At 40.7% G+C, this 25,673-nt stretch overlaps 1 protein-coding gene across 9 annotated transcripts in view; it reads left to right on the forward strand.

Moving 5' to 3' along the window:
- Positions 1-238: 238 nt before the first annotated feature.
- The window catches only part of NFYA (nuclear transcription factor Y subunit alpha), a 34,055-nt gene continuing 8,620 nt past the window's right edge, over positions 239-25,673 (forward strand). The window contains exons 1-6 of one of the 9 annotated variants that reach the window (XM_040473429.1): positions 239-373; positions 7,021-7,153; positions 8,710-8,796; positions 11,609-11,755; positions 24,381-24,512; positions 24,723-24,828. In XM_040473429.1, coding sequence (XP_040329363.1) covers positions 7,079-7,153; positions 8,710-8,796; positions 11,609-11,755; positions 24,381-24,512; positions 24,723-24,828 — 547 coding nt within the window. In that variant the 5' untranslated portion in view covers positions 239-373; positions 7,021-7,078. Of the gene's footprint in view, positions 374-632; positions 750-7,005; positions 7,154-8,709; positions 8,797-11,608; positions 11,756-24,380; positions 24,513-24,722; positions 24,829-25,673 lie in introns of those variants that run through there. The other 8 variants (XM_040473427.1, XM_040473428.1, XM_040473424.1 and 5 more) reach the window with 8 other exon arrangements.

The raw sequence follows: 25,673 nt of genomic DNA on the forward strand, positions 1-25,673 counted from the left end.
TAGCGCCTGCGTAGTACTATGTTTAGGGCGGTGTTTGAGTTCAAGGATCTGGCGCGTCCAGAAGGCGCCTGCGTATTCCTTCCGCTGGAGATGGTGTCGACTCAGGAAAGTGGGCGTGGCTCCAGGGAACGCCTGCGCGATGCTCCCTCAACTGGGGGTGGGTTGAACCAGATGCTGGGGTTAGGGGGCGTGGTCTCAGGGGCGCCTGCGCCGAGGCGGTTGGAGGGAGGCCCGATTCCCCTTTGTTCGGGTTCGCCATTTTGCGAGGCAGCGGCAGTGGCGGCGGCAGCGGCGGCTGGAGCCTCTGATTGGGTTTCGGGGTCCGGTACTGGAGCCAATCAGCGCGGGCAGCGAACCGGGGGAGCGAGGCACGGTGAGTGTGAGGAGCCAATATCCAGCGGCCCAGAGCCGGCCCCAGCGCCCCGATTGGCGGGTCTCGCTGACCACTCAGGAGAGGCCCAGGCGCCCGTCGAGCCCCGGGAGTCTAGCTGAGCCTAGCCGAGCGGGGCGGCCGGCGGCCCCGGCCGAGGGCCTGTGAGCGCCCCGGGCCACTCCCGGCCGAGGCCTGCAGGGGGCCGCCCCGCGCGGATATGGCGCTCTCGGGAACGAGCACCTCTGGGTCCAGACCCTTGCTGGGTGGCTGTGCCAGTTGGGGATGCGTCCGCATTCTCCCGGCCCTTAGGCCCAATTTGTCAGGCCACAGGCTCGGGGTTGGTGGGCCTGCCTGCCACGAACGCCCATACACGCAGGTGCACACACGCTCGGGGCCTTGGCGATTCTCCTTCAGATCGTTCGGGCTTCATACTGAAGCCCTCCTTTGCACCCTCCACGCTGCGGCCTTCGGGACGGGAAATCTCCCACGAGGGCCCGCGATCCCCAGCCTTCCGAGAGCTGGGTCTGCCTGTGTGCAGCCCACCTGGGTCGCGAGTGAGGCCTGGGGAAGGTACGCGCCGCGGCCACGGGGCCCGGAGAGCGGCGGGGAGAGGGAGCCGGCCCGCCCCCGCCTCGGCGCCCTGCAGGCCCGCCCCCGCCGTCTCGCGGGTCCGGGGAGGGGGTCCGTTAGTGCGCCCACCCGCCTGCCCCGACGCGCCCCTCCTCCGTGCACGCTCGGCCTGGGTCTCCGGCCCGCCGCCGTTACCACCCCCTTTTGGCTCGTCATTTCCTCTCCTCCCCGCCCCGCTCGCCGGGGCAGAACCGCACACCTCCGTCTTGGAGTCCGACCAAGCGGTCTCCCTTTCTTGTCCTGGCTGTACAGCTGGCCAGCCCCTTCGGTGCCTGGAGCGTCACTCTTAGAAGATTGCCAGCCCTGCTCATGCCTTTTCCCGGAGCAACTCTTGTTTCTCACATCAGTAGTCTTCTCCATTGCTCATCCTGTGAACTCTCTTTTCTTTGGGAATGTAGAATTCTTTTGTTGTTGTTTTCCTTTCACCTTTTTGTGTCCCTTTGAATGTGTCAGGCTTGACCCATTAGCTCAGTCCATGGGCATCTTTTGATTTATTTGTTTTTGTATACTTTCCAACTCCACGTTAACGTTTTGTAAGCGGATATTTGTAGAAACTTCACAGTGTTGTGGGATTTTCGTTAGGGTGAGAAGAAGAATGCTGACAGCCATGTCCCTAGCAGTTAATTTGTACCAAGCAGCGATCTGTGTGCTGGGGAGGAATTAGGTAGAGGCAAATAGTAAATAACTTTACTTCCCTGCTGGAGATTGACAAGCGAACGGCTAATTAATCCTAACGGTACAGTGAGGCCACGTTCAATTCTGTAAAGTACTGATGTGTGAGCTACCCACAGCCTCAGTGGAAGACTCAGTGTTGCCACACTTTTCACCGGCTTGGAGGACAATGGGATTTCTGCAGACAGGAAGGAATGGAAGAGCACTACTCACAGAAAAGAACATGTGCGGAGGCACCAAACGGTGCTATTGGAGGTGGGGGACCCGGCGGGATGGGCTAGGACACTGGGCAGTTCTGATGAGAATTTAGGCTGGAAAGCCCAGTTGGTAAAAGTGCTTGTATATCGTGATAAGAATTTTCAGAAGCAGTTAATTTTTTGGAGGTTCAGATGGAAGAAATCTGAAAGTACGTGTTTTTTTTCCCCAGGGTTGGAAAAACAAGTTTCTGACCTGTGAGCTTCTGCTCCATAACAGCAGCTGAGTTTTGGGGCAGAAAGGGAGATTTTTCTCCTAGGACTTTAGAAATTTTTACTCAAGCACCTACTACAGTCCCTGGCACATAGAGGAGGTCTTAAGTATATGGTGCCCATTTTTTTTTTTTTTAACGTTTATTTATTTTTGAGACAGAGAGACAGAGCATGAAGGGGGGAGGGGCAGAGAGAGAAGGAGACACAGAATCGGAAGCAGGCTCCAGGCTCTGAGCCATCAGCCCAGAGCCCGATGCGGGGCTCGAACTCACGGACTGCGAGATCGCGACCTGAGCTGAAGTCGGACCCTTAACCGACTGCACCACCCAGGCGCTCCTATGGTGCCCGTTTTTATAATCATATTTAAGGCCATACAACTGGTAGGTTTCAGAAAACTCCTGATCCAGTGCTCTCTCCACTATGAAAACTTCAGACAGGTTTTTTTGTTTTCATTTTTTAAAATCATCTTTAAAGATGATAAGTAGTAAATAAGGTTATTTACTATTTACCTCTACCATGAAAGATGTTTAAGTCAACTTAAATTCATTTAATCCTTGGACATTGTCCACATTAATAGGTGGGCACCATGTCTAAGGCATTTTTTAAAACATTTATGTTTGCTTTTTGAATATTGTTTTAACCTTGGCATGTAAAAACAGATTATGTCTAGTCACTTTAAAACCACCAAGCACTTTCACTAGACTTCTTTCCAAAAGGCAGTGTATAAATTAGAGTCTGGTCTCTGTTGTGTTACACATCCCTAGAGCCTCCACCGTCTACAGAAGAACTTCTTTGCCTGGAATTTTAAGAGACTATATTCTAGCATCTAGCTTTCTTCTCTTGACATGGAGCTTTTAGTCTGCTGTTCATATCCTGCAGTTACTCTGTCCTTGCTTTTATGCTGTCTCTTCATTTAGAGTACTCCACCCCTTCCCACATCATCACATTTATAAATCCTTCTCACACTTTGAACCAGATCAGATGCCATATTTTCCTAGAGACTTCCTTGACTTAACTGTCTCCAAGTGGAAGAAATGTCTGTTCTCCATATTACCTGTTCCTCTCTTAGGGTTCCAGTAAAGATTTTTACTTTACCAAACTTAAAGACTCTTTGAAGTTAGGATCTTCGTTGGGGTTTTCTTTTTATTTCTGAAACCTTGAGGGTGGTGTCTCGCAGGTGGTGCATCATTAGTAGAGACAAAGAGTGAGTTAGGAACTCCAATCCAGAAATCTCTTGGACAGTAGGGAAGAGACAGTTATTTTTTTCTCTGGCCTTTTCACAAACAGATCAGGACTCATTTGCTGAGTTGTGAAGTCAATTTGCTGAGTAGTGCTGCTAATTTTTTATAATGCAATAGGAAATATTAATGTGCACCTTAGGGTACACAAATCTAAGTATTCACAGAACTTGTTTCAGTTACTTTTTTTTCCTCTGTTATGTATGCGGTGATTCGTGATAGAAAATGTGTTTCTTCCTGTGAATTGTGGTCAAAAAAGTTTTTGGAAGCACTGTTACAGCCTTTACCTGGTAGTGATTATTAAGTATGGTAATTTTGAGGGGCTTTTCACATGCTTATGGTTGAGTTTTGGGAAATTTTCATTTTAAAACGTGTATAGAGCCACATAGAATGGGTTCCTTGTAGTTAGCTACATTTAGAGTTCTGCACCTTGAATTGGGAAAGAAGGGGATTTTCGTGCTCGCCAAAATAGAGACACACTCGCTCTTTTGAGGGAGAAACTGTTAGGATCGAGAGCTGGACCGAGTAAATCTGGCTGACTTAATTTTGTTCAAAGCTTGGGCAGAAAAGCACTCGAGGAAAGACAGTGTCACATTATATTGCAGTTTTGCTAACTGAAGCTTGTGGTAATAGGAGCACATGGCTTCAGTGAAGCCAGTTGGGTACGTTCTCCCCATTAGCAGTCTCAGTATCATGCGGCAATCTGAATCTCTCATTAATGTGAGACAGAATTAGACTGAGAACTGCTTCCTTTTTTACCCGTCAAGGTATAATGGATTGAAAAGTCTTTAAATTAAAGTGTTTGTATTGCCAGGATAAACTAGGTAAGAAGAAAATCTGTACGACGTTCTATTTATTGCTCATGTACTTGATAAATTTCTGGAAATTAGTGATCAAGGAAAAAAATCTACGGGAATGGGATTTGGGTGGGGGAGGTATTGAAATAGGACATTCCTTCATGATCCTAAATTTTTAAATCAACTATTAAGGTATAGTTTAGACACAAAGTGTAATCTTTTTAAGTGTACATTTTGATGAACTTTGACAAGTTCATACACCTGTGCAACCACAACAATAAAAATATATAAAGCATTTTCATCACCCCAAAAAGTTCAGATGCTATATCCCAATCGACTTCCCACCCTCACCCCTTCCCCCCTTTCCAATCCCAGGAAACCACTGACCTGTTTTCTGTCTGTAGGCTATTGTGGTCTTTTTAGGGTTTCATGTAAGTGGAATCCTTTGCTCTTTTGTATCATGACCTAAGGGTCATTAGTTTACAAACATAAATCTATTGTACTGCAGTTAAAGACAAGATAGTTCGGGGAAGACCATTAACTTCCCTGGCAGGGCCACTTAGTCCTGCTGAAAACCCGATTTTCTGTACCGTTCCCAGAATCTCTCAGGAGCTGACTTCGTCAACTAGCTCAGGAGTGAACCGGTATAAAAATCAGAAAGTCAGTTTGTTCGTATGCAGTGAGAAATAACCATCAAGTTTACTTGTGTTGCTGATCACATTTGCTCTCTGTTGCTATATCTGTATGTAAATCCAAATTAGATAGTTGCTTGGTGAGCATTCTATCAGAGCAAGGGGAGTGAGTTGGCTCCCATATGGCTACAGAACATCATGCTGTGGCAGCATAGTCATCCTGTCCTTATTTATGGCTCTCTTACTCTGCCTACCCTTTTGGTTATGAGTAATAGGCTATGCACACATTTTAGTACAAACGTTTTCCAAACATATAGTGAAGTTGAAAGAATTTTACAATGAACACCAGCATACCCATTCCCTAGAGTCAGCTGTTCACGTCGTACCATACTTGACTTACCGGGTATTTCTATCCATTCATCTATCAATCCATCTTATTTTTTGATGCATTTCAAAGTGAACGTTAGACCTCAGTATACTTCTTCCTAAATACTTGCACATGCACTTGAATATATTTTATTTCTTTCACACCATATTGAGACAGCTTGCAAGTAATTGATCTCATCTAGCGTGTGTGGATTTATGGATAGTAGTGCATCACTTTGCTTATGTAACCTGCAGTTCATTTTGGCTGACGTAAGTTTATCATTCAAATTTTGGAACATATGAAGGCCTAGAGAAAAATTGGGGCAAAGATTTATCTACATTTTGCTTATATATATACCTGTACCTTCCCCATACTTCCAAGGTGAATTAGTCTGTGGCAGTTGGTATAATTTTAAATTTCGAATCAAGGGGCGCCTGGGTGGCTCAGTCGGTTAAGCGTCCGACTTCAGCTCAGGTCGCGATCTCGCGGTCCGTGAGTTTGAGCCCCGCGTCGGGCCCTGGGCTGATGGCTCAGAGCCTGGAGCCTGCTTCAGATTCTGTGTCTCCCTCTCTCTCTGCCCCTCCCCCGTTCATGCTCTGTCTGTCTCTGTCTCAAAAATAAATAAAACGTTAAAAAAAATAAAAAAAAATAAATTTCGAATCAAATCTATCCAAGGTTCTCAAATATTTCCATTTATCTAATCATGTCCTTATTTCAGAAGAGTCTGTAACTGATAAGGGTTGTGAGAAGGATAAATTTGAGCAAGGCCTGGATATTCGATAATATTAAAGACTTAGTAATTTTGTAATGTTTGAAATGATACTGTAGAGACAATATTGTGATAAACTGGTAAAGACAGAAGAAGAGCCTTTACTCTTTAGAGATAGATGCTGAAGTGTTCACAGAATTTTGGAATAATACAGTGTCTGGGATTTATTTCAAAGTAACTTAGGGGTGAGTGGAAAGTGGACGAGTTGTGTGAGACAGGATTGAGCATGGGTAAGAGTTGGAGATGGCTGTGTGGGGTTCATTAATGATCTCACTACTCTTGTATAGGTTTGGAAACTGCCATAAAGAGAATTAAAATTATATAATAAAGGGTAGGCTATTACTAGGCATTCAAATGCAAGAGTGAGGGAAACTTAAGTTCTTTTTAGAGGAACTCATAGCCTCAATATGTTGTATAACACTTTCCTTCTATTTAATCTGTAAACATCATTTTTGCCATTACTATAACTTCTTATTCCTTCCTCTGAGTTAAAATGCAAAACGCTAAGCCTTTGTTCCAGCTATCTACTTAATGAAGATTTTGATAAGCAAAATGGTTGATTTCAGGTCTGGGTAATTGACATACTAAGCAATAAACCCTGAAGTTTTAAATTGCAGACCATATGTAGAGAACTGGAGTAACCCCTTTGGTATAGTATTGGCAGGCAGCAAATGTATGTTATAAATTGAAAATGTTTCTCCTCTGAAGTCATGTGCAGACCTGGGAACTAGTGTTAAACGGGTCTTGCAACAAAGTGACACTGTAGTTTAAGGAGTATTTTTCTAAGATGGAAGTGTTGCACTACTGGTAGTATTGAAAGGTAAGGCTGCCAGTAAGAAATGACTAAAAGCACTTTTAACACATGTGAAATGGCATTATGATGTTGTTGGCGTGAGTGTGCCCTGTAATCGTAGATACAAATGATATCAAAATGAACATTTCCTATTCTCTTCCCCAGTTTTCTTACAAATGAAGCACAGCAGTAAGTTATCGATGTTAATCATCTGGCTAGGCTTTTGTTAACAATCTCACTTAGTTTCTTTCCCAACGTTTCTAATAGGAGTGCGTTTTGCAGTCTTCTAGGACCTCCAGAGTGAAACTCACTGTGGCCAGGATTCTAACTTGGAGGGATCATGGAGCAGTATACAGCAAACAGCAATAGTTCGACAGAGCAGATTGTTGTGCAGGCTGGACAGATTCAGCAGCAGGTATGGACGTAAAACTGCTTTAAACAGCACAGCGATGGGGCCGATACTGGCACTGCTTAAGTGGGGATTTAGAGGTGCCAGATCTTAGGAATAATAGGTCTGATGACTTGTGCCGAAGTGCTTTTTGAAGATTGGATTTGTTGCGCTTTCTCTCATCATGTGTTCAGAGCTCTGTAGTCTGTAGTCAGTCTGTAACCACATAGAACTTGCTCTTTACGGGAACCTGATTTAATATGAAATTGCCCATTTTATTTTACTAAAAGTCAAAATAGTCTGTTCTCAGATGGAAATTTGGAACTTTGCGTTTTTTCTGGATTCAGTCTTGTTGTTTCTTTTCTTGATGAAGCTAGCCTGTGATCTTTTAAGGCTTCGGCCACAGTAGATAAACCAAGATAGCCCACTTCCAAGAAATCCACTGGTTTTCGATTCGATCTGCCACGATGCTTATTTTGAAAAGCTCTAGATCAACATGAGGTTAATATTTAGACAACCACTCTTATGGGTAAGCCCATATTAGAAAGGAATTCCCTGCCGGTTTATTCCTAATTAAGATAGATTCCTTTCTTGAATTTATACAGAGATGACATTTTCTGACGCTCTATTCCTGGCTTCCTTTTAGTAAAAAGTTTACTTGTTTTTCTCCCTCGAAGAAAAGAAATTTGTCACTCATTGACTGGACCTGAGGCCAAGACTGGGAATGTTTTGTTTCCAAAAGGGAACTTGGAGAATAGAGAAAAGTAGATGGTAGGACATCTACCATCTAATGATCAAAGGAAAGAGCTGACTCTTGATTAAAAGAGTAATTATTTCAATTCCTTCACTGGCTTTCCTTCCACACAGCTGCTGTGGCTCTGACAGCTTCCTTCAACCGCCTTCTTAGGAAAGGGGATTCCACAAAGGGCCCTCTATTCCCACCAGTGCCCTGATGGGCAAATTCTTATTCTGTTAGAACTTAACCATTAGAGGTTATGAATATTAGGTTAAATCACTGAAAACATTGTTTCCCAGGTAATCCAGTTGAGTAGAAGTAATCTTAGTTTGGGTGCATGAGAGCATTGACCAGCATGAAGATGCTTTTGGTTCACAGTGATTGCTTCATTCTTTCTGTCTGGTGATTGTATTTAAGTCCCAGAAATTCTTCATTGTAGCTTCAAAGCTATAGAAACCTGATAACTTTGTGGTTGTGAACTCATTTGAGGAAATAAAAGGAGCATTAAAATCACGATAAGCAGAAGGATCCAATGCTTATTTCCGGGGGGAAGGGTTGCATTAAAAATTTTTGCGTTAATGATGACACCTATTTTGATGATTGAGTCATGGAAGTGTGTTTTGAGTTTCACTCGGGGGACGAGGGCTAATATCTTTAATCCTGCTTGCTACCCACAACAAAAGAGCTTCAGTATAGGGAGTCTGTACAGTTTGAAAGTCCTCCGCTGGGTGGGACTGTTCAAAGAAGACTCCCTCCCTCTCCCATAAGAGGTAAGGTGTGTTCTCATGTCTTGACCTATACATTTCCTTCCTGATACATTTCAAGCTCTTCCTGTTCCTGTTCTCAGCAGCAGGGTGGTGTCACTGCTGTCCAGTTGCAGACTGAGGCCCAGGTGGCATCCGCCTCAGGCCAGCAAGTCCAGACCCTCCAGGTAGTGGTGCCCTCTCTGATTCTCTGTAAGCACTGCATGAACTTCTCCTGTCCTCACGTCTGGTGCTATTTGTGGTAGGGTCTCAAGCAGGAATGGCAAAGTCAATTGCATGTCTTTGATGCTGTTAACTTGTCTTTGAGGCTTATAAGATTCCAGTTTCCTCATGTTTCATGCCTAGTCATGTAGTGACCTCAGTGTCCATTTCCTGAAAATTGAATTTGGCTGCTGTGTGTCTTTGGGGATACCTGGCAAGGAAATGGTGTAAGTGACACGAAGAAATTCTTACAAGTGGCATTAGAATCTGTTTGGAGCTCAAGCTCTGTAATCAGATTGCATAGTAAACTTTTGTGAATTTGTGTTATAGTGGAACAGAAAATACCTAGAGTTAGAGGGCGTTTTATTTTCATTAAAAGGGCAACTCAGCTCAAAATAAGCATTGTACTTGCAAGGTTTATCTAATCAGTGAATCTTGTTAATCTCTTAACTGTTGCCTTTTCACTACCTTTCCTGGGGAAACCATGACCTATTTTATTATTAGATTTGCAAAGACTCTCCTATACCTCTTGGTTGGACAGAGGTGGCATATGCTTTCTAGAAGTCTCAAGTCTTATAGCCACTATAAGAACTCTTACTTAACCAGTGCAGTTCCCCTAACGTTATATATGGCCAAGTTAAATGTCAAAATCGGAGGTATGTTTTGGCCAGTTCCTATGTAAAAACGAGAGTAGAAGCATAAGTCTTCTCTGTGTCTGCCCGTTACTTTGATTAAAATGACTGTATTTTTGAGAAATTGGCAAAATTTGAGTGCCCTGCCTTTTTTCCTCCAGTGAATGGAAATGATTCAAAGTAGGACCTAGAATGCAGAACTGGCATCTCATTAGTGCTGCTCAACATCCTGCAGTTACACGCCCCTTGCTGGGATCCTTTTACGTTAACCTTTCAGCCCCAGCCCCACACCTGCCACCGTGTCTCATGTCCTGCAGTCCATTCGGAACATAAATTAGGCCACAAAAGGCTAAGCTTGTAGGTGCTCCCAAACTATGTTCGAACCTCTGACTTCAACAGCTTGTTGTTCATGCTTCTCATGCTTGCTTCATCTTTTTGATATATAAAACAGTATTGTCATTAACCATTTGTGGAATGGGAATGTAACATGCTCTTAACTGTATGGCTTCTTGTCTGATGCATGTGTCGTTGTAATCACTCATATGTCGTAAACACAGTGGGCTCCTTGGAATCTTCCAACAGTTTATCAGTTACACGTTTAGCATGTCAGTGAGGGGAGAAGTTTAAGATGATGGGTAGTCAGAAAATTATGAACAGTTGTGCCTTAAAACTTGGGTTTCTTACTTACGTAGATTTTCTTAGAAATGGCGACACCTTATGGAAATGATGAAGACCTTTCCTCTAGGGGTCTCATTATTTTGAAGAACTTTAAATACTTCTCTCAGTTATTCATGTAATAAATATTCACAACAGTCCTTTCTGATGGAGTATATGCAAGCATGACTGTGGCAAAGGGAATTTAATTTGATAAGGAAAGGAGAAAACATGAGAGAATCGGATTGTAAAGTCCTTTAAAAAGTAAAGTGGAATTTCTCTGAACAGTTTATAAAACTTAGGATTTCAGCGTTCCTGAAGCTTCTGACACATTTGGTGTTGGCAGTGGTGGTGGTGAGGAGGGGGCCTTAATATCTAATTGGTTCATCTAGGGCAGATTGATCTTTTCACCAATTACTGTTATTTAAACATACTTGCAGTGGCATTAAGAATGAATCTTTTAGTCATGTGAAAAGTCTTGTGTTCTGCTACGAATAATTCCTCAAAACAAAGATAGCATCTGTAAATGAAAGTTTTGGACTTCTAGCTGTTCTTTTGAACATTCCATTTTACTTCTAACATGGCTTGTTTTTTGGTTTCCAGAATGCATTCATTTAGGTATTTTTATATTGGGACTCAGGACGTTACAGAGCATGTATAATGCCTTGACTTCTAGAGTAGTCCATTTACTCGAAGAGCTTGAAAGTTGGGAGATTTTTGGTACACTTGAGTGTGTAATTCCCATATTTATCACTGCTTCTGTTAAAACTGAAACAGCTATGCAGATATCACAGAGTCCAGTGTGAGGACTTCTCCCACAGAGATTGAAAACTGACCAAAAGCTATTTCTGGGCCTTTTCCTAGTGGGCTCTTGAAACAACCATAGGACTAGAAGTCCCAGAGTGAGATGAAGAGGGTAGAAGTTGTGTATTTCATTTATGCCTGAGAGACTATGGAGAAAAAGGGTCTTCTCCATAAGCTTTCAGAGCTGCTTGCTACCCAGCCTCCTGCAGTCTCTGCTGCGTAGTTTGATTTATTCCTTCCAGGTCATTTAGAATTTACACTCAGCCACCATCACCACCATCAACTGCCCGGCCCCCGCCCCCCCGTCATTGCTTCCTCTCCAGCCTTCCCTAGAAACTATTCCTGAATATTGGTCTCAAAAGATACATAGTCTGAATATTTTGATAAGTACTTTGTGTGGATTTAGCCTGTACTTGATGATAAATGCCTTATATCTGTGGAGACTTCCTAACGACCCTGAATATACTTCATTATATCTGACCTTAAAGTCTTCAACTTGGCGTTTAGTCAAAGACAGAGTATTTTTGAAGAAGATAACTTAAGGACAAGGACTTGAGACTTACTTCCTTGGTGTCTCTCCTACCTTTTCCCCCTCCACCAAGGCCGCAGAATAATTCCAGTGATTATCTTTTGGTGAAAACCATTTTGTGTCTCATGTTACTTCATTGTTTCTTATTTTATTTCATTCTAGGTCCAGGGGCAGCCATTAATGGTACAGGTCAGTGGAGGCCAGTTAATCACATCAACTGGCCAACCCATCATGGTCCAAGCTGTCCCTGGTGGACAAGGTCAAACCATCATGCAAGTACCTGTGTCTGGGACACAGGGTTTACAGCAGGTGAGTGATGCAAAAAACATTTGAACAGAGTATCAGAATAGAGGTCTTAAAGAAGAGGTTGTTAGAAACTGTTAGACAATTGATTTTACGTTTAAGTGTTTGCCAGCCTACATTCACAGTCACTTTTCTACTTTTGTGGTATCCGTGATACAAAGCAGAGCTGTATAGAAATTGGGCATTTCTGGGAAGGACTAACATATGAGACATGATCTTGAGCCCGTTAAGAATACAAAAAGATGAGAGTCTAGTTTAATAGAAGTAATTCATTGGTTTGATCTTTGTCAGAGCTTCTGGGAACTGAGGGAGGGAATTCACAGTGTGCTTTGGAAATTGTAGTTTTTGGTCAGGGATGTCATCCTTTCGTTTCGTTCCAAGTAATTTATAGTTTGAATTACCTAGTAGGTGATGAAAAAGAAAGTATTTCAGTCCAATCCCATTGCACACCCGTAAAGCTATAGCTAGAGCAAAATTTATAACCCTTAAATACTTTTATTTTAAAAGAACTGAAAGCTGGGATTTCTTTCATAAAGTTAGGAAAAGAATAAAATGAGCAAAAAAGTAGATTAAAATTAAAGAAGAAAACTACCAAAAATGTAGGAAGGGTAAATAGAAGCGGATTCTTTAAACAGATCAGTAAAGTAGTTAGGTAAAGCCACAGGAGAGACTGATTCCAAAACCGAAAACAGGTAAAAAACAACACATGCACCTCTGTGGCATCAAGTTTTTAAAAACTAGAGGAATTTTTATCAAGTAGGTAAAAATTAAAAAGAGTTTATATCCAGTGCTAGAATGTATGCAGGGAAAAGGAAACACTCATCATTATAGATAATTTAAAATTCTGGGGGCGCCTGGGTGGCGCAGTCGGTTAAGCGCCCGACTTCAGCCAGGTCACGATCTCGCGGTCCGTGAGTTCGAGCCCCGCGTCAGGTTCTGGGCTGATGGCTCGGAGCCTGGAGCCTGTTTCCGATTCTGTGTCTCCCTCTCTCTCTGCCCCTCCCCCATTCATGCTCTGTCTCTCTCTGTCCCAAAAAAAAAAGTTAAAATTCTGAAGGCATCTCACTGTTAAGTACATAAGCATAAACTGTTGCTCTTTCTGCCCCACTTCTGAGAATCTTTTGTGTAAGAAGAAGAACATCCGTGTATGGGGAAATGTACAAAGACATTTATTGCAACACCGTACTAGCAAAAAAAAAAAAAAAAAGAAAAAAATTGTGACCTGAATGTCCGTTTCATCAATAAGGATAAAGAAATGGCTGAATACATCATACTCCATATATGGAATATTTTGTCCTTATTGAAAAGGATGAATTGTTGGCTGGAGAGGTAGTCAGTATTGAAGTATTTTTAGTAAAAAATAATTTGCAGAGAAATACATACTAAGTGATTTCTGTAATGAATAGCCAAACACCCGTGAGTGTATAGGTTTGTATATCTATGTTTCATTTTAACAGTTAAAATGATCGCATTAATAATTTAGTTTTTCTTACCGCCTTTAATCCCTTTATGATGATGGGTCAATTTGATGAATCAGAATTTATAATTTGCAAAGTGTATTCAGAGAACTTTTTTTTGCTTTATTTTTGGTTTTTTGCTTTTATGAGTAAGGTTACTGGAAATGTGTTTGAGTGCGATTGCTTCATTTTTCAGTTGAATTCTTAAGGTAATTTCTTTGGAGTGGGTGGATTGCTTGAGCAAAGGGTAAGATCATTTTTAAGGCTATTGGCATATTTTTGCCAAGATAGAGTTGTAGTTAGGATTAAAAATAGTTTCCACATTGCTACATGCATCAATGTATGAGGCTTTAAATGTATTTTGTGAGTGTGCTTGCCGCAGCTTCGTACTGCTGTTTCATTTCTGTCCTTCCTCTCATGGCCTCCTCTTAGCCCTCTTTGTCACACCTTCCTCTCCACTGTCAAATAGAAACAGTGTGATAGAACACCAGGAATAGTGTACTGTGAGTGCAGTGACCTGACTTTCATTCCCAAGTCTGCCATTAAACAGGATTTCTGATCTTGGCCAAGTCATTTGATTGTCCTTACTCTCATCCAAAAATGGAGTTTATATCAGGTGATTCTTAGGGTTCATTCCAGCTCTAAATTCTGTGATTTTATGAGGGGGTTTTTGGGCCTTTAAGAGACGTTGAGAGGTTATTTATTTCATTGCCTTCCCTCCCAAGTAGGACTATAGTCACACCATCCTGGAGAAATTCTTTTCTGTTAACCTGTATAAAGCTCTAGGTACAATTCTTTTTTTTTTTTTTTTTTTTAATAATTTTTTTTAATGTTTATTTTTGAGACAGAAAGAGACAGAGCATGAACGGGGGAGGGTCAGAGAGAGAGGGAGACACAGAATCTGAAACAGGCTCCGGGCTCCGAGCTGTCAGCACAGAGCCCGATGCGGGGCTCAAACCCACGGACCGCGAGATCATGACCTGGCTGAAGTCGGACGCTCAACCGACTGAGCCACCCATGCGCCCCTAGGTACAATTCTATAGAAGAGTATTTTTTAGCCTTTGTTTGTTTTGTTGTGTGTTTTTTTTTAACCTTTTTTTTTTTTTGATTATATGCTCTATTTTAGAATTCCAGTGAAACCTATATCCCCTTAGAATAGGTGCAGATGTCCAGATACATGCTAACTTTGAGTGTAATTTTAGGTTAAGATCCTTGGCTTGATAAAGACAGTAGAACCAAAGTAGAAAGAGGAAAAAAAAAAAAAGGCAAGAATATTAGAAGTTGATATATAACAAAAATAGTATAAAATATCAGTGAAGAAGTAGTTTAAGAATGACATAGAAAAAGAGAATCGATGTCTACTTCATACTATACACTTGGTAGATTCACAGGTCTAAATGTAAAAAAGCATACTTGGAAACTATTAGACTTTATTTCCTGGAGAATTTTCTTTATATTGTGGGGGTAGAGAAGGATTTTTTTAAAGACCTAAAAACCAAATTGATTTGCCTACTTTAAAAATGTATATACAGGGGCGCCTGGGTGGCGCAGTCGGTTAAGCGTCCGACTTCAGCCAGGTCATGATCTCGCGGTCCGTGAGTTCGAGCCCCGCATCAGGCTCTGGGCTGATGGCTCAGAGCCTGGAGCCTGTTTCCGATTCTGTGTCTCCCTCTCTCTCTGCCCCTCCCCCGTTCATGCTCTGTCTCTCTCTCTGTCCCAAAAATAAATAAACGTTGAAAAAAAAAATTTTTTTTTTAAAAATGTATATACATCAAAATGTAAATAAAAGGATTCAGGTGTGCAGAAGATATTAACACGTAAAGCTGGGTTTGTATCCAAAATACATAAAGAACATTTATGTATTGATACGAAAATAACAGTCCAGTAGGAAAATGGGCATAGAATATGAATAGATGGAAAAAGAAACCTAATGACTAAAATAAGTATTCCTTGCTATTTGAAACTCAGGAAATAGATTCAGATAACTAAATTGTTTACTTATTTATTTGCTACTACTTCCTAAGTGCCAACTATGAGCTGAGTATTTGGGAAAAGTAGTTAAGAAGACCTAGGTAGCGGATTCTGGGAAGATGGCAGAGCAGGACATACCAGGAATCTGTGTCCCCACCTACACAACAATTGCATTGGCAGAATTTGATATAAACTATTTTGGAACTCTGGAGTTTATTGAAAACTTTTTTACGTCCAGGGGAAGGCATAGACTTCTATTGAAGTTAATTTCAGTAAGTTTCTGCTTTTAGCCCAGTACCAGCTACCCAGTACCCTAGCAGGCAGCTGCACATGTGTCTTAGAGGAGCTTATGAGCAGTTTATAGGAGCCAAGGTGAGCAAAGTGGACCTTGTCCTCTAAAATCAGAGATCACTGATTGCTGTTTCTGATCACAGAGGCGCAAAGACCAGCAAGATACATGGAGCAGAAACTGACAGATTTGAGGGGAGAAATAGACAACTCTACAATAACCAGACAGAAGATAAGTAAAGGAATAAACTACATAAAACAATAGGCCGACTAGATAAGACAGGCATATACAGAATAATCAACAATAGCATAAACATTTTCCTCAAGTGCATCTGGGACACTTTCCAGGAAAGACCATATGTCAGGTCATAAATTAAGTCTTAGATAGATTGCATATAAAGTATCTTCTCTGACCACAGTGAGATGAAGTTAGAAATTAACAACAGAAATAAAAGTGGAAAAGTCACAAATTGTGGAAATCAAACAGTACACTCTTAAATAAACAATGGATCAAAGGAGAAATCACATGAGAAATTAGAAAGTACAGGTGAATGAAAACAACGGCACAACATACTAAAATTCACAGGACATGGCAAGAACAGTGTTCAGAGGGAAATTTATGGCTATAAATGCCTACATTAAAAAATAAGAAAGATTGACAATCTACAACCTAACCTTATAACTTAAGGAATGAGAAAAAGAATGAATTAAACCCAAAGCTGGCCAAAAGAAAGAAAGAACAGAGATAAATGAAATAGAAAAACAATAGAGAAAACAAATGAGACCAAAAGCTGATTCTTTGAAAATAATCAACAAACTTGGCACATCTTTAGCTAGATAGACTAAAGAAAAAGTCTCAATAACTAAAATCAGAAATGAAAGTGGTGGGGGCAGGGGTGCCTGGGTGGCTCCGTTGGTTAAGTGTCTGGCTCTTGATCTCAGCTCAAGTCATGATCTCACAGTATGTGAGTTCGAGCCCCATGATGGGGTCTGTGCTGACAGCACAGAGCCTGCTTGGGATTCTGTCTCTCCTTCTCTATGCCCCTCCCCAGCTTGTGTTTTCTCTTTCTTTCAAAATAAATAAATAAACTTAAAAAAACTTAATAAAAAAAAAAAAGAAATGAAAGTGAGGATGTTACTAACAATTGTACAGAAATGAAAAGATCATAGGAATATTATGAGTGAGGGAGGAGTTAAGATGGCAGAGTAGTAGGGGCACCCTGTGCTTGCATCCTCCCTCAAACACAGCCAGATAAATATCAAACCATTCTGAACACTTAAGAAATCTTGAGGCCTGAGAGAACTGCACATGCAAAGGGAGAAAAATGGCCACATAGTGGAAGGTAGAAGCTGCAGAGAGTTGATTTGGGGGAAAAAAAGAACTGTGGGTGCTGCAGAGGAGAGGGAGCACTGATCATGGAGAGAGAGAGCAAGAGAGCAGTGTGCAGGGGATTGCACAAGAAAAGCTCTTCCCCAAAACCATTGACTGGGAAAGGAAGAAGGGCTGGTTATTGCAAGTTTTTGCAAGCAGTGGAGCTAAGAGTCTAAAGTTTTGAAAGTCCACACCATTGTTAGAATCCTGCCTGGCTGGCTTAGTGGTTCTCCCGTGGGGAAAGAGGGCAGAGGCCTGTGAGCAGACAGCATGCTCTGAAGATCTCCTGGGTTGCACAGGGAGCAACAGTTCCCCTTTTTGGAGTGCATTTAGGAGAGGTGGCACTGCTTCTTGGGACAGAAGAGAAGGTGGGTGCCACTGAGCGGCCGCATTAATTAGCATAGCAGAGGCACCTGCTAAAAGCAGCTAACCTGGAAGCCAGCTTTTAGCTGCGCTTTACCATAAACTCCTAGCATCATGTAATCCTGTGAGTAGAACAAACCAGCACCAGCCACCACACAGTGAGACCCTCCCCCAGAGGATCAGCATGGGTCTGCACTGTGCCCCTAAAATTTGGAGTTTTGAAATCCAGCTACACACCTGAGGTAAAAATTGAGAACACCCAAATATATGTGTGTGTGTGTGTGTGTGTATAATCAATTAACAAACATAAACTCACTGATAATAATTTGATAACAGTAGAGGACTTTAACACCCCCCTTTACAGCAATGGACAGATCATTTAAGCAGAAAATCAACAAGGAAACAATGGCTTTGAATGACATACTGGACCAGATGGACTTAACAGATACCTACAGAACATTTCATCCTAAAGCAGCAGAATACACGTTTTTCCCAGTGCACTCAGAACGTTCTCTAGAATAGATCACATACTGGGTCACAAATCAGACCTCAAGAAGTACAAAAAGATTAAGATCATACCATGCATATTTTCAGACCACAATGCTATGGAACTTGAAAGTCAACCACAAAAAATTTTGGAAAGACCATAAATACTTACAGGTTAAAGAACATCTTACTAAAGAATAAATGAGTTAACCAGGAAGTTAAAGAAGAAATTAAAAAAAAAAAAAAAAAAAAAAAAAAAAGACATGGAAGCAAATGGAAATGAAAACACAACAGTCCAGAACCTTTGGGATGCAGCAAAGGCAGTCATAACAGGGAAGTATATAGCAATACAGGCCTACCTCAAGAAGCAAGAAAAGTCTCATATATATCAGCCTAACCTTACACCTAAGGAACAGCAAATAAAGCCTAAAGCCAGCAGAAGAAGGGAAATAAAAATTAGAGCAGAAGTGAATGCTATAGAAACGAACCAGCCCAGTAGAACAGATCGATGAAACTAAGAGCTGGTTCTTTGAGAACAATTAATGAAATTGATAAACCCCTTTGAGAACAATTAATGAAATTGATAAACTTTGTCTGAAAAGACAAAGTACCCAAATAAATTAAATCATGAAGGAAAGAGGAGAGACCATAGCCAACACAACAGAAATATAAACAGTTATAAGAATATTATGAAAAATTATGCCAACAAACTGGATGAACTGGAAAAAATGGATAAAGTCCTGGAAACATAAAACTACCAAAACTGAAACAAGAAGAAATAGAAAACTTGGACACACCCATAACCATTGAAGAAATTGAATCAATAATCAAAAATCTCCTAACAAACCAAAGTCCAGGGCCAGGTGGCTTCCTAGAGGAATTCTACCAGACATTTAAAGAAGAGTCAATACCTATTCTTCTGAAACTGTTCCAAAAATAGAAATGGAAGGAAAACTTCCAAACTTTTACAAGGCCAGTATTACCTTGATTCCAAAACCAGACAAAGACCCCATTAAAAAGGAGAATTGCAGGTCAATATCGTTGATGAACATGGACACTAAAATTCTCAACCAAGATACTAGCAAATTGAATCCAACAGTACATTAAAATAATTGTTGACCACGATCAAGTGAGATTTATTCATGGGCTGCAGGGTGGTTCAATATTCGCAAATCAATCAACGTGATACACCATATTAATAAAAGAAGGGATAAGAACATATGATTCTCTCAATAGATGCAAAAAAAGCATTTGACAGTATACATCGTCCTTTCTTGATTAAAAACCCTCAACAAAGTAGGCATAGAGGGAAAGTAGCTCAACATCATAAAGGCCACATACAAAAGACCCACAGCTAATATCCTCAATCTGGAAAAGCTAGGAACTTTTCTTCTATGGTCAAGAACAAGACAGGGATGTCCACTCTCACCATTGTTATTTAATAGTAGTGGAAGTCCTAGCCTCAGCCATCAGACAACAAAAAAATAAAAGGCATCCAGATCATCAAGGAAGAAGTCCATCTTCCACTATTCACAGATGACATGGTACTCTATGTAGAAAACCCAAAAGACTCCATCAAAAAATTGCTAGAACTCAGCAATTACAAACTCAGCAAGATACAAAATCAATGTAGAGAAATCAAGAAATTGACTCCATTTACAATTGCACCGAAAACCATAAGACAGCGAGGAATAAACCTAACCAAAGTGGTAAAAGACCTGTACTCTGAAAACTATAGAGCACTTATGAAAGAAATTGAAGAGGACACAAAGAAATGGAAAAACATTTCATGCTCATGGATTGGAAGAACAGATCTTGTAGAAATTTGTATACTACCCAAAGCAATCTACACATGTAATTCAATCCCTATCAAAATACCACCACCATTTTTCACAGAGCTAGAACAAACAATCCTAAAATTTGTGTGGAACCACACACACACACACACACACACACACACACACACACAAGAAAACCAGGTAGCCAAAGCAATTTTGAAAAAGAAAAGCAAAGCGGAAGGCATCACAATTTCGGACTTTTAAGCTATATCACAAGGCTGTAGCCATCAAGACAATGTGGAACCGGCACAAAAACAGACACAGATCAATGGAACAGAAAACCCAGAAATGGACCCACAACAATATGGTCACCTGCCATCTTTGACAAAGGAGGGAAGACTATCCAGTGGAAAAGGGACAGTCTTTTCAACAAATGGTATTGGAAAAACTGGACAGCAACATGCAGAAGAATGAAACTGGACCACTTTCTCACATGATACACAAAAACAAATTAAAAATCAAAGAAAGATCTAATTGTAAGAAAAACATCAAAATCCTACAGGAGAACACAGGCAGCAATCTCTTTGACCTCAGCCATAAGAACTTTTTTTTTTTAATTTTTTTTAACGTTTATTTATTATTGAGAGACAGAGAGACACAGAGTGTGAGCAGGGGGAGGGGTAGAGAGAGGGGGAGACACAGAATCTGAAGTAGGCTCCAGGCTCTGAGCTGTCAGCATAGAGCCCTACGCGGGGCTCAAATTCACAAACCATAAGATCATGACCTGAGCGGAAGTCAGTCGTTTAACCAACTGAGCCACCCAGTTGCCCCAGCCATAAGAGCTTTTTAAGACCTCTCCGAAGGAAAGGGAAACAAAAGCAAAAATGATCAGAACTTCATGAAGATAAAAAGCTTCTGCACAGCTAAGGAAACCAACAAAACTGAACGGCAGCTGACAGAATGGGAGAATATATTTGCAAATGATGTATCAGATAAAGGGTTAGTATCCAAAATCTATAAAGAACTTAAACTTAACACCCCAAAAATAGATAATCAAGTTATCTTTCCAAAGAAGACATCCAGATGGCAAAGACACATAAAAAGATGCTCAACGTCACTCATCATCAGGGAAATGCAAAGCAAAACTACAATGAGATAACCTGTCAGAATGGCTAAAATCAAAAACAACAGGTGTTGGCAAGTATGTGGAGAAAAAAGAACCCTCTTGCACTGTTGATGGGAATGAATGCAAACTGGTGCCACCACTCTGGAAAACAGTATCGAGTTTCCTCAGAAAGTTAAAAATTGAACTACCCTACATCCCAGCAATTACACTATGAGGTATATACCCAAAGGATACAAAAATACAGATTTGAAGGGGCACATGCACCCCAATGTTTATAGCAGCAGCATTATCAACTATAGCCAAACTTTGGAAAGAGCCCAAATGTCCATCAACTGATGAATGGATAAAGATGTGGTGTATATACACAATGGAATGTTGTTACTCAGCCATCAAAAAGAATGAAATCTTGGGGTGCCTGGGTGGCTCAGTTGGTTGAGCCTGACTCTTGGTTTTGGCTCATGTCATGATCCCAAAGTTAATGGGATTGAGCCCTGCTGTTAGCTCAGAGCCTGCTTGGGATTCATTCATTCATTCATTCATTCTCTCTCTCTCTCTCTCTCTTTCTCTCTCTCTTTCTCTCTCTCTCTCTTTCTCTGCCCCTCCCCCACTTGTGCTCTCTCAAAATAAATAAACTTTTAAAAAAGAATGAAATCTTGCATTTGCAACAATGTAGATGGAGCTAGAGTGCAAATACTATGTGATTTCATTCATGTGGAACTTAAGGAAACATGAACGTAGGGAAAAGAAAGAAAGGAAGCAAACAGTAAGAGACCCTTAATTGCAGAGAACTGAGAGTCAATAGAAGGAGATGGGTAAGGGGATGGGCTAAATGGGTGATGGGGATTAAGGAGGGCACTTGGGATGAGCACTGAGTGAGTGTTATATGTAAATAACAAATCACTAAATTCTACACCTGAAACTAATTTTACCATTATGTTAACTAACTAGAATTGAAATAAAATCTTGAAAAAGGAAGTATTATGAGCAACCAAATGCAACAAATTGAATAACTAAAAGAATAGACAAATTCCTAGAATCAAAATCTACTCTACCAAGACTCAATTACAAAGAAATAGGAAACCTGAAAAGTCTAAATGGACCCACAATTAGTAAAAGGAGAAAGATTTTTGCGATCTGAAGAGAAACCAGAATATAGAGCTATAATTTCTAAGGAGCTTGAATCAGTACTCAAAAATCTCTCAATAAATAAAAGCACTAATGGCTTCCCTGGTGTATTTTACCAAAAATTTGAAAAACGAATACAGTTTCTCAAACTTTTTCCTAAAGTTAGAAAAGAGCACTTGTAATTCATTCTATGAGGCCAGCATTATTCTGATTCTAAAACCAAACAAAGACATTACCAAAAAATATTCATTATGAACATTGATCAAAAATCTTCTCAAAATACTAACAGACCAAATCCAGAGCATATTAAAAGTTACACACCATGACCAAGTGGGATTTATTCCTAGAGATAAGAGTGCTTCAACATAGAAAATTGATCAGTGTGATATATACTACAGTAATAGAATGAAGGGGAAAAATCCCTACTCTGTTGAAATAACACCCAGATCAAAAATGTCTGGTGATGGAATGAATGAATTAATGAGAAGGGAGATGAAGGAGTTGTTAGGAGAAACTTTTGCTCTATACCCTTGGCTGTTGCTTAGGTGTGAATTTGTATATAAAATGCTGGAAATTTTGAGTTGTGGGGCCTTCCTAAATGCATTCTCTTTTGTTCTTAAAGAAATGTGTACATTTGCTGTTACATGAAAACAGGATTCTGTGCACCCAACAGTCAAAATGTTACTAGTTTTTTTAATTATAAAAAACTTAAATATTTTTCAGATTTCTTGTCACATTTATGATGACACTTCTAATAAATTAGCCATAGCCATTAAAAAGAGAAATGAAAGAAAACAGATTTGAAAAGCACAGGTTCCCTCTCTGTCCAAAATCGTTAGCTGAGGTTTAGCTGTCCAAATCCAGGAATCAAATTAGAAATGCAAATTAAATCAAAACTAGCAAACACTAGACAGTACTGGGTGTTAGGGTGTTGGAAAATAGATGTAGGAGGAATATAATCGGACACGTGTATTAATTATCTTTGGCTGCAGATAAATTATCCTAAATGTTAGTGATTTAAAACAAATTATCATCTCACAGTTTCTGTGGGTCACGAATTCTGGCACAGCTTGTCTGGGTCCTCTGACTCAGTGTGTCTCTTGATGCACTGTGGGCTACAGTCCGAGGGAGATTGAACCGGGGATGAATCCACTTTAAAACTCCACTTCCGTGGCTCTTTGTGGGTATCAGGTCCTTCCCAACTTTGGCCACTGACACCGGTTCCTGCCATGTGAGCTTCTCCGTAGGGTAGCATGTGACACAACAGCTATCATCCCTCAGAGTGAGTGAGGGAGAGCGAGAAACAGCAAGATGGAAGTCACCGTCTTTGTAACCTAATCTCAAAAGTGATGTCCCACTACTTTTGCCATGTTCTGTTTGTTAGAAGTGAGTCAGTAGGTGCAGCACACTCATGGGGAAGATCACATAAAGAAGTGATTACCAGAAGGCAGCTGGAAACCATTTTAGAGGCTGCCTACCACACACCTGTCTCCTTCAACACAGGAATCCTACTTTTAATACTTCAGAAACTCAATATTTGCACAAGGATATGCATTCTTTGTTTTGTTTTTTTTTTTTTTTTGTAAAATAAAATTTATAAATCTAAGATTGTTGGAGAAAATCCTGAATTAAGGGGAAGGTATGAATAGGTTATAGCATAAACATTTATTGTGATACTGACAATTAAAATGAGTGAACTAGTTCTGGGGCGCCTGACTGGCGCAGTCAGAAGAGCATGTGACCCTTGATCTCAGTCGTGAGTTCGAGCCCCATGGTGGATGTAGAGATTACTTAAAAATACATACATACTTTAAACAATGAGTGAACTAGTTGTTAACTGGCTAAATTTTGAAAATGATGACTGATCAAAGCAAATTGTAGAGAGATACAGTATGTTACTATTTATGTGAAACTTAACAAACGCAGAAGAGTACCATATGTTTTTATGGATATACGTGTGTGAAATGTTCTGTAAGGATGACCACATTTTAATGCGGTGAATAACTTTTAGATGGGAAGGGAATGTTAAATGAAGCAACTTGTTAAATCTGAGTGATGTCTGCATGGGTTTCTAAGATGATAGTCTTGATTTCTCTGTGTGTTTAAAGCTTTTGTATATACATATTCATAGACCCCCACTTGGAAAAATTGGGAATAACTTGATTGTTTTTTAACATTTTATTATAGAAGGCATTAAACAGACAAAACCAAAGAGAACTGTGTGCTAAATCCCTATTTTGCAGCTTCAACAGTCGTCAACACATAATCAGTCTTCTGGTTGCATCTGTATCCCCTTACTCTCTCAAGGATTCTTTTGAATATATATATTATTTCATCTTTAAAAAATACTTCAGAATGTATTTTTAAATGAACATGCTTTAACAGTACATGTAACCATGCCGGCATGGTTCTATATCATCTTTTTTACAACTGACTCTGATTCCTTAAAAATAATCCTGTATCTAGACAGCAGCCAAAATTCCTCCATTGTTTCATCAATGGCAAACAACTTATGTCTAATTTATAACAGAGAGCAGAACAAGATTCTTTTACCTGCTTCCGAGCCGTTCTTGCTTTCTGGAGGAATTTAGATAACTAATACTCCAGGACAAAAAGAGACCAACGCCAGCAGGGTACTAACCTTTCTTTGTGTTCTCTTGCACAGATACAGTTGGTCCCACCTGGACAGATCCAGATCCAGGGCGGGCAGGCTGTGCAGGTGCAGGGCCAGCAGGGCCAGACCCAGCAGATCATCATCCAGCAGCCCCAGACGGCAGTCACTGCTGGCCAGACCCAGGTAATTCCATTCTCTCTGTCAACACAAGAGCGCAGCTGATTTGAAAGGGTCAGACAGCTGAGGCAAATATTTCATAAGTAGTAAGTAAAAATGGGGAAGAAAACCATCACAAATGTTGTATTTTCTTCTTCTTCTTCTTCTTTTTTTTTTTTTTTTTTTTTTTTTAAAGAAGGGGTCCTTTGTTAAATTGTCCTGATATATTTCCTTCAGACCCAGCAGCAGATTGCGGTCCAGGGCCAGCAAGTGGCTCAGACTGCTGAAGGGCAGACCATCGTCTATCAGCCAGTTAATGCAGATGGCACCATTCTGCAGCAAGGTAAGTGTGCATCTGCATTTCCAGAGGACTTGGGAGAGCATGTCTTTTTCATCCTTGGGGCAAATGACTACTTCAGAAATTTTGTCGTGACCTCCGCCCAACATATTTGTGAACAACAACAAAAATTTTTTCTAAGTCTCCATTGGTTGTTGTTTTCTTGTCATTAGTATGTGACCGGTGATGGTAACATTTGTAGGAGTTCCTACCGTGGTTGTTTAAAGACTGGTCCTGGGGATGATATAAGCTTTTGATCCTTTCTGGGAAAAAATGTTTCTAAATGGAAGATTGGAAATAGGGAGTTTCGTAGTTGGTAGTGGAAGAAGTAGATCAGAAGTCAAGTTGGCATTTAGTGTTTTTGCTGCTTATGGTCTTTTTCTTTTCTCTCCGGCCAACTTGATTATTAGTTTCTGTCCAAAAGACTTACATGCCCACTATGCTTACTTTACTAAGAAACAAATTTTCTTCCCGAAGAGCTTCTAAATCTATCATGGGAGACATACATGTGACCAAATAAACGCAGCGCGGAGCTTTTATAGAGGTAGGTTCTAGGACTAGATAATGCATAAATACAGAGCCATGAAATCTGTGTGGCTTGGGCGGAGAATGGACTTCAGACAAGAGGAGATGGCTCAAACTGAACTTGAGAGCTTTGGGAAGCATCTGTCAGATCATTAAATCTGGAAGGGACATCCCAGAGTCCAGGACTAAACGTTCGACTTGTAATTAAAATGTAGCAGTATACAAGATCCAGTGAGGGCAGGAAGTGTGCTCTCCTGTGACTCAGGAGAAGGCCTGAGATTGAAGAACTGGACTGAGCCCAGGCAGGAGCTCGAATAGAAAATGGT

This window comes from Herpailurus yagouaroundi, unplaced genomic scaffold (assembly GCF_014898765.1).
Source record: "Herpailurus yagouaroundi ecotype Mexico unplaced genomic scaffold, PumYag 139, whole genome shotgun sequence".
Lineage (NCBI taxonomy): Eukaryota > Metazoa > Chordata > Mammalia > Carnivora > Felidae > Herpailurus > Herpailurus yagouaroundi.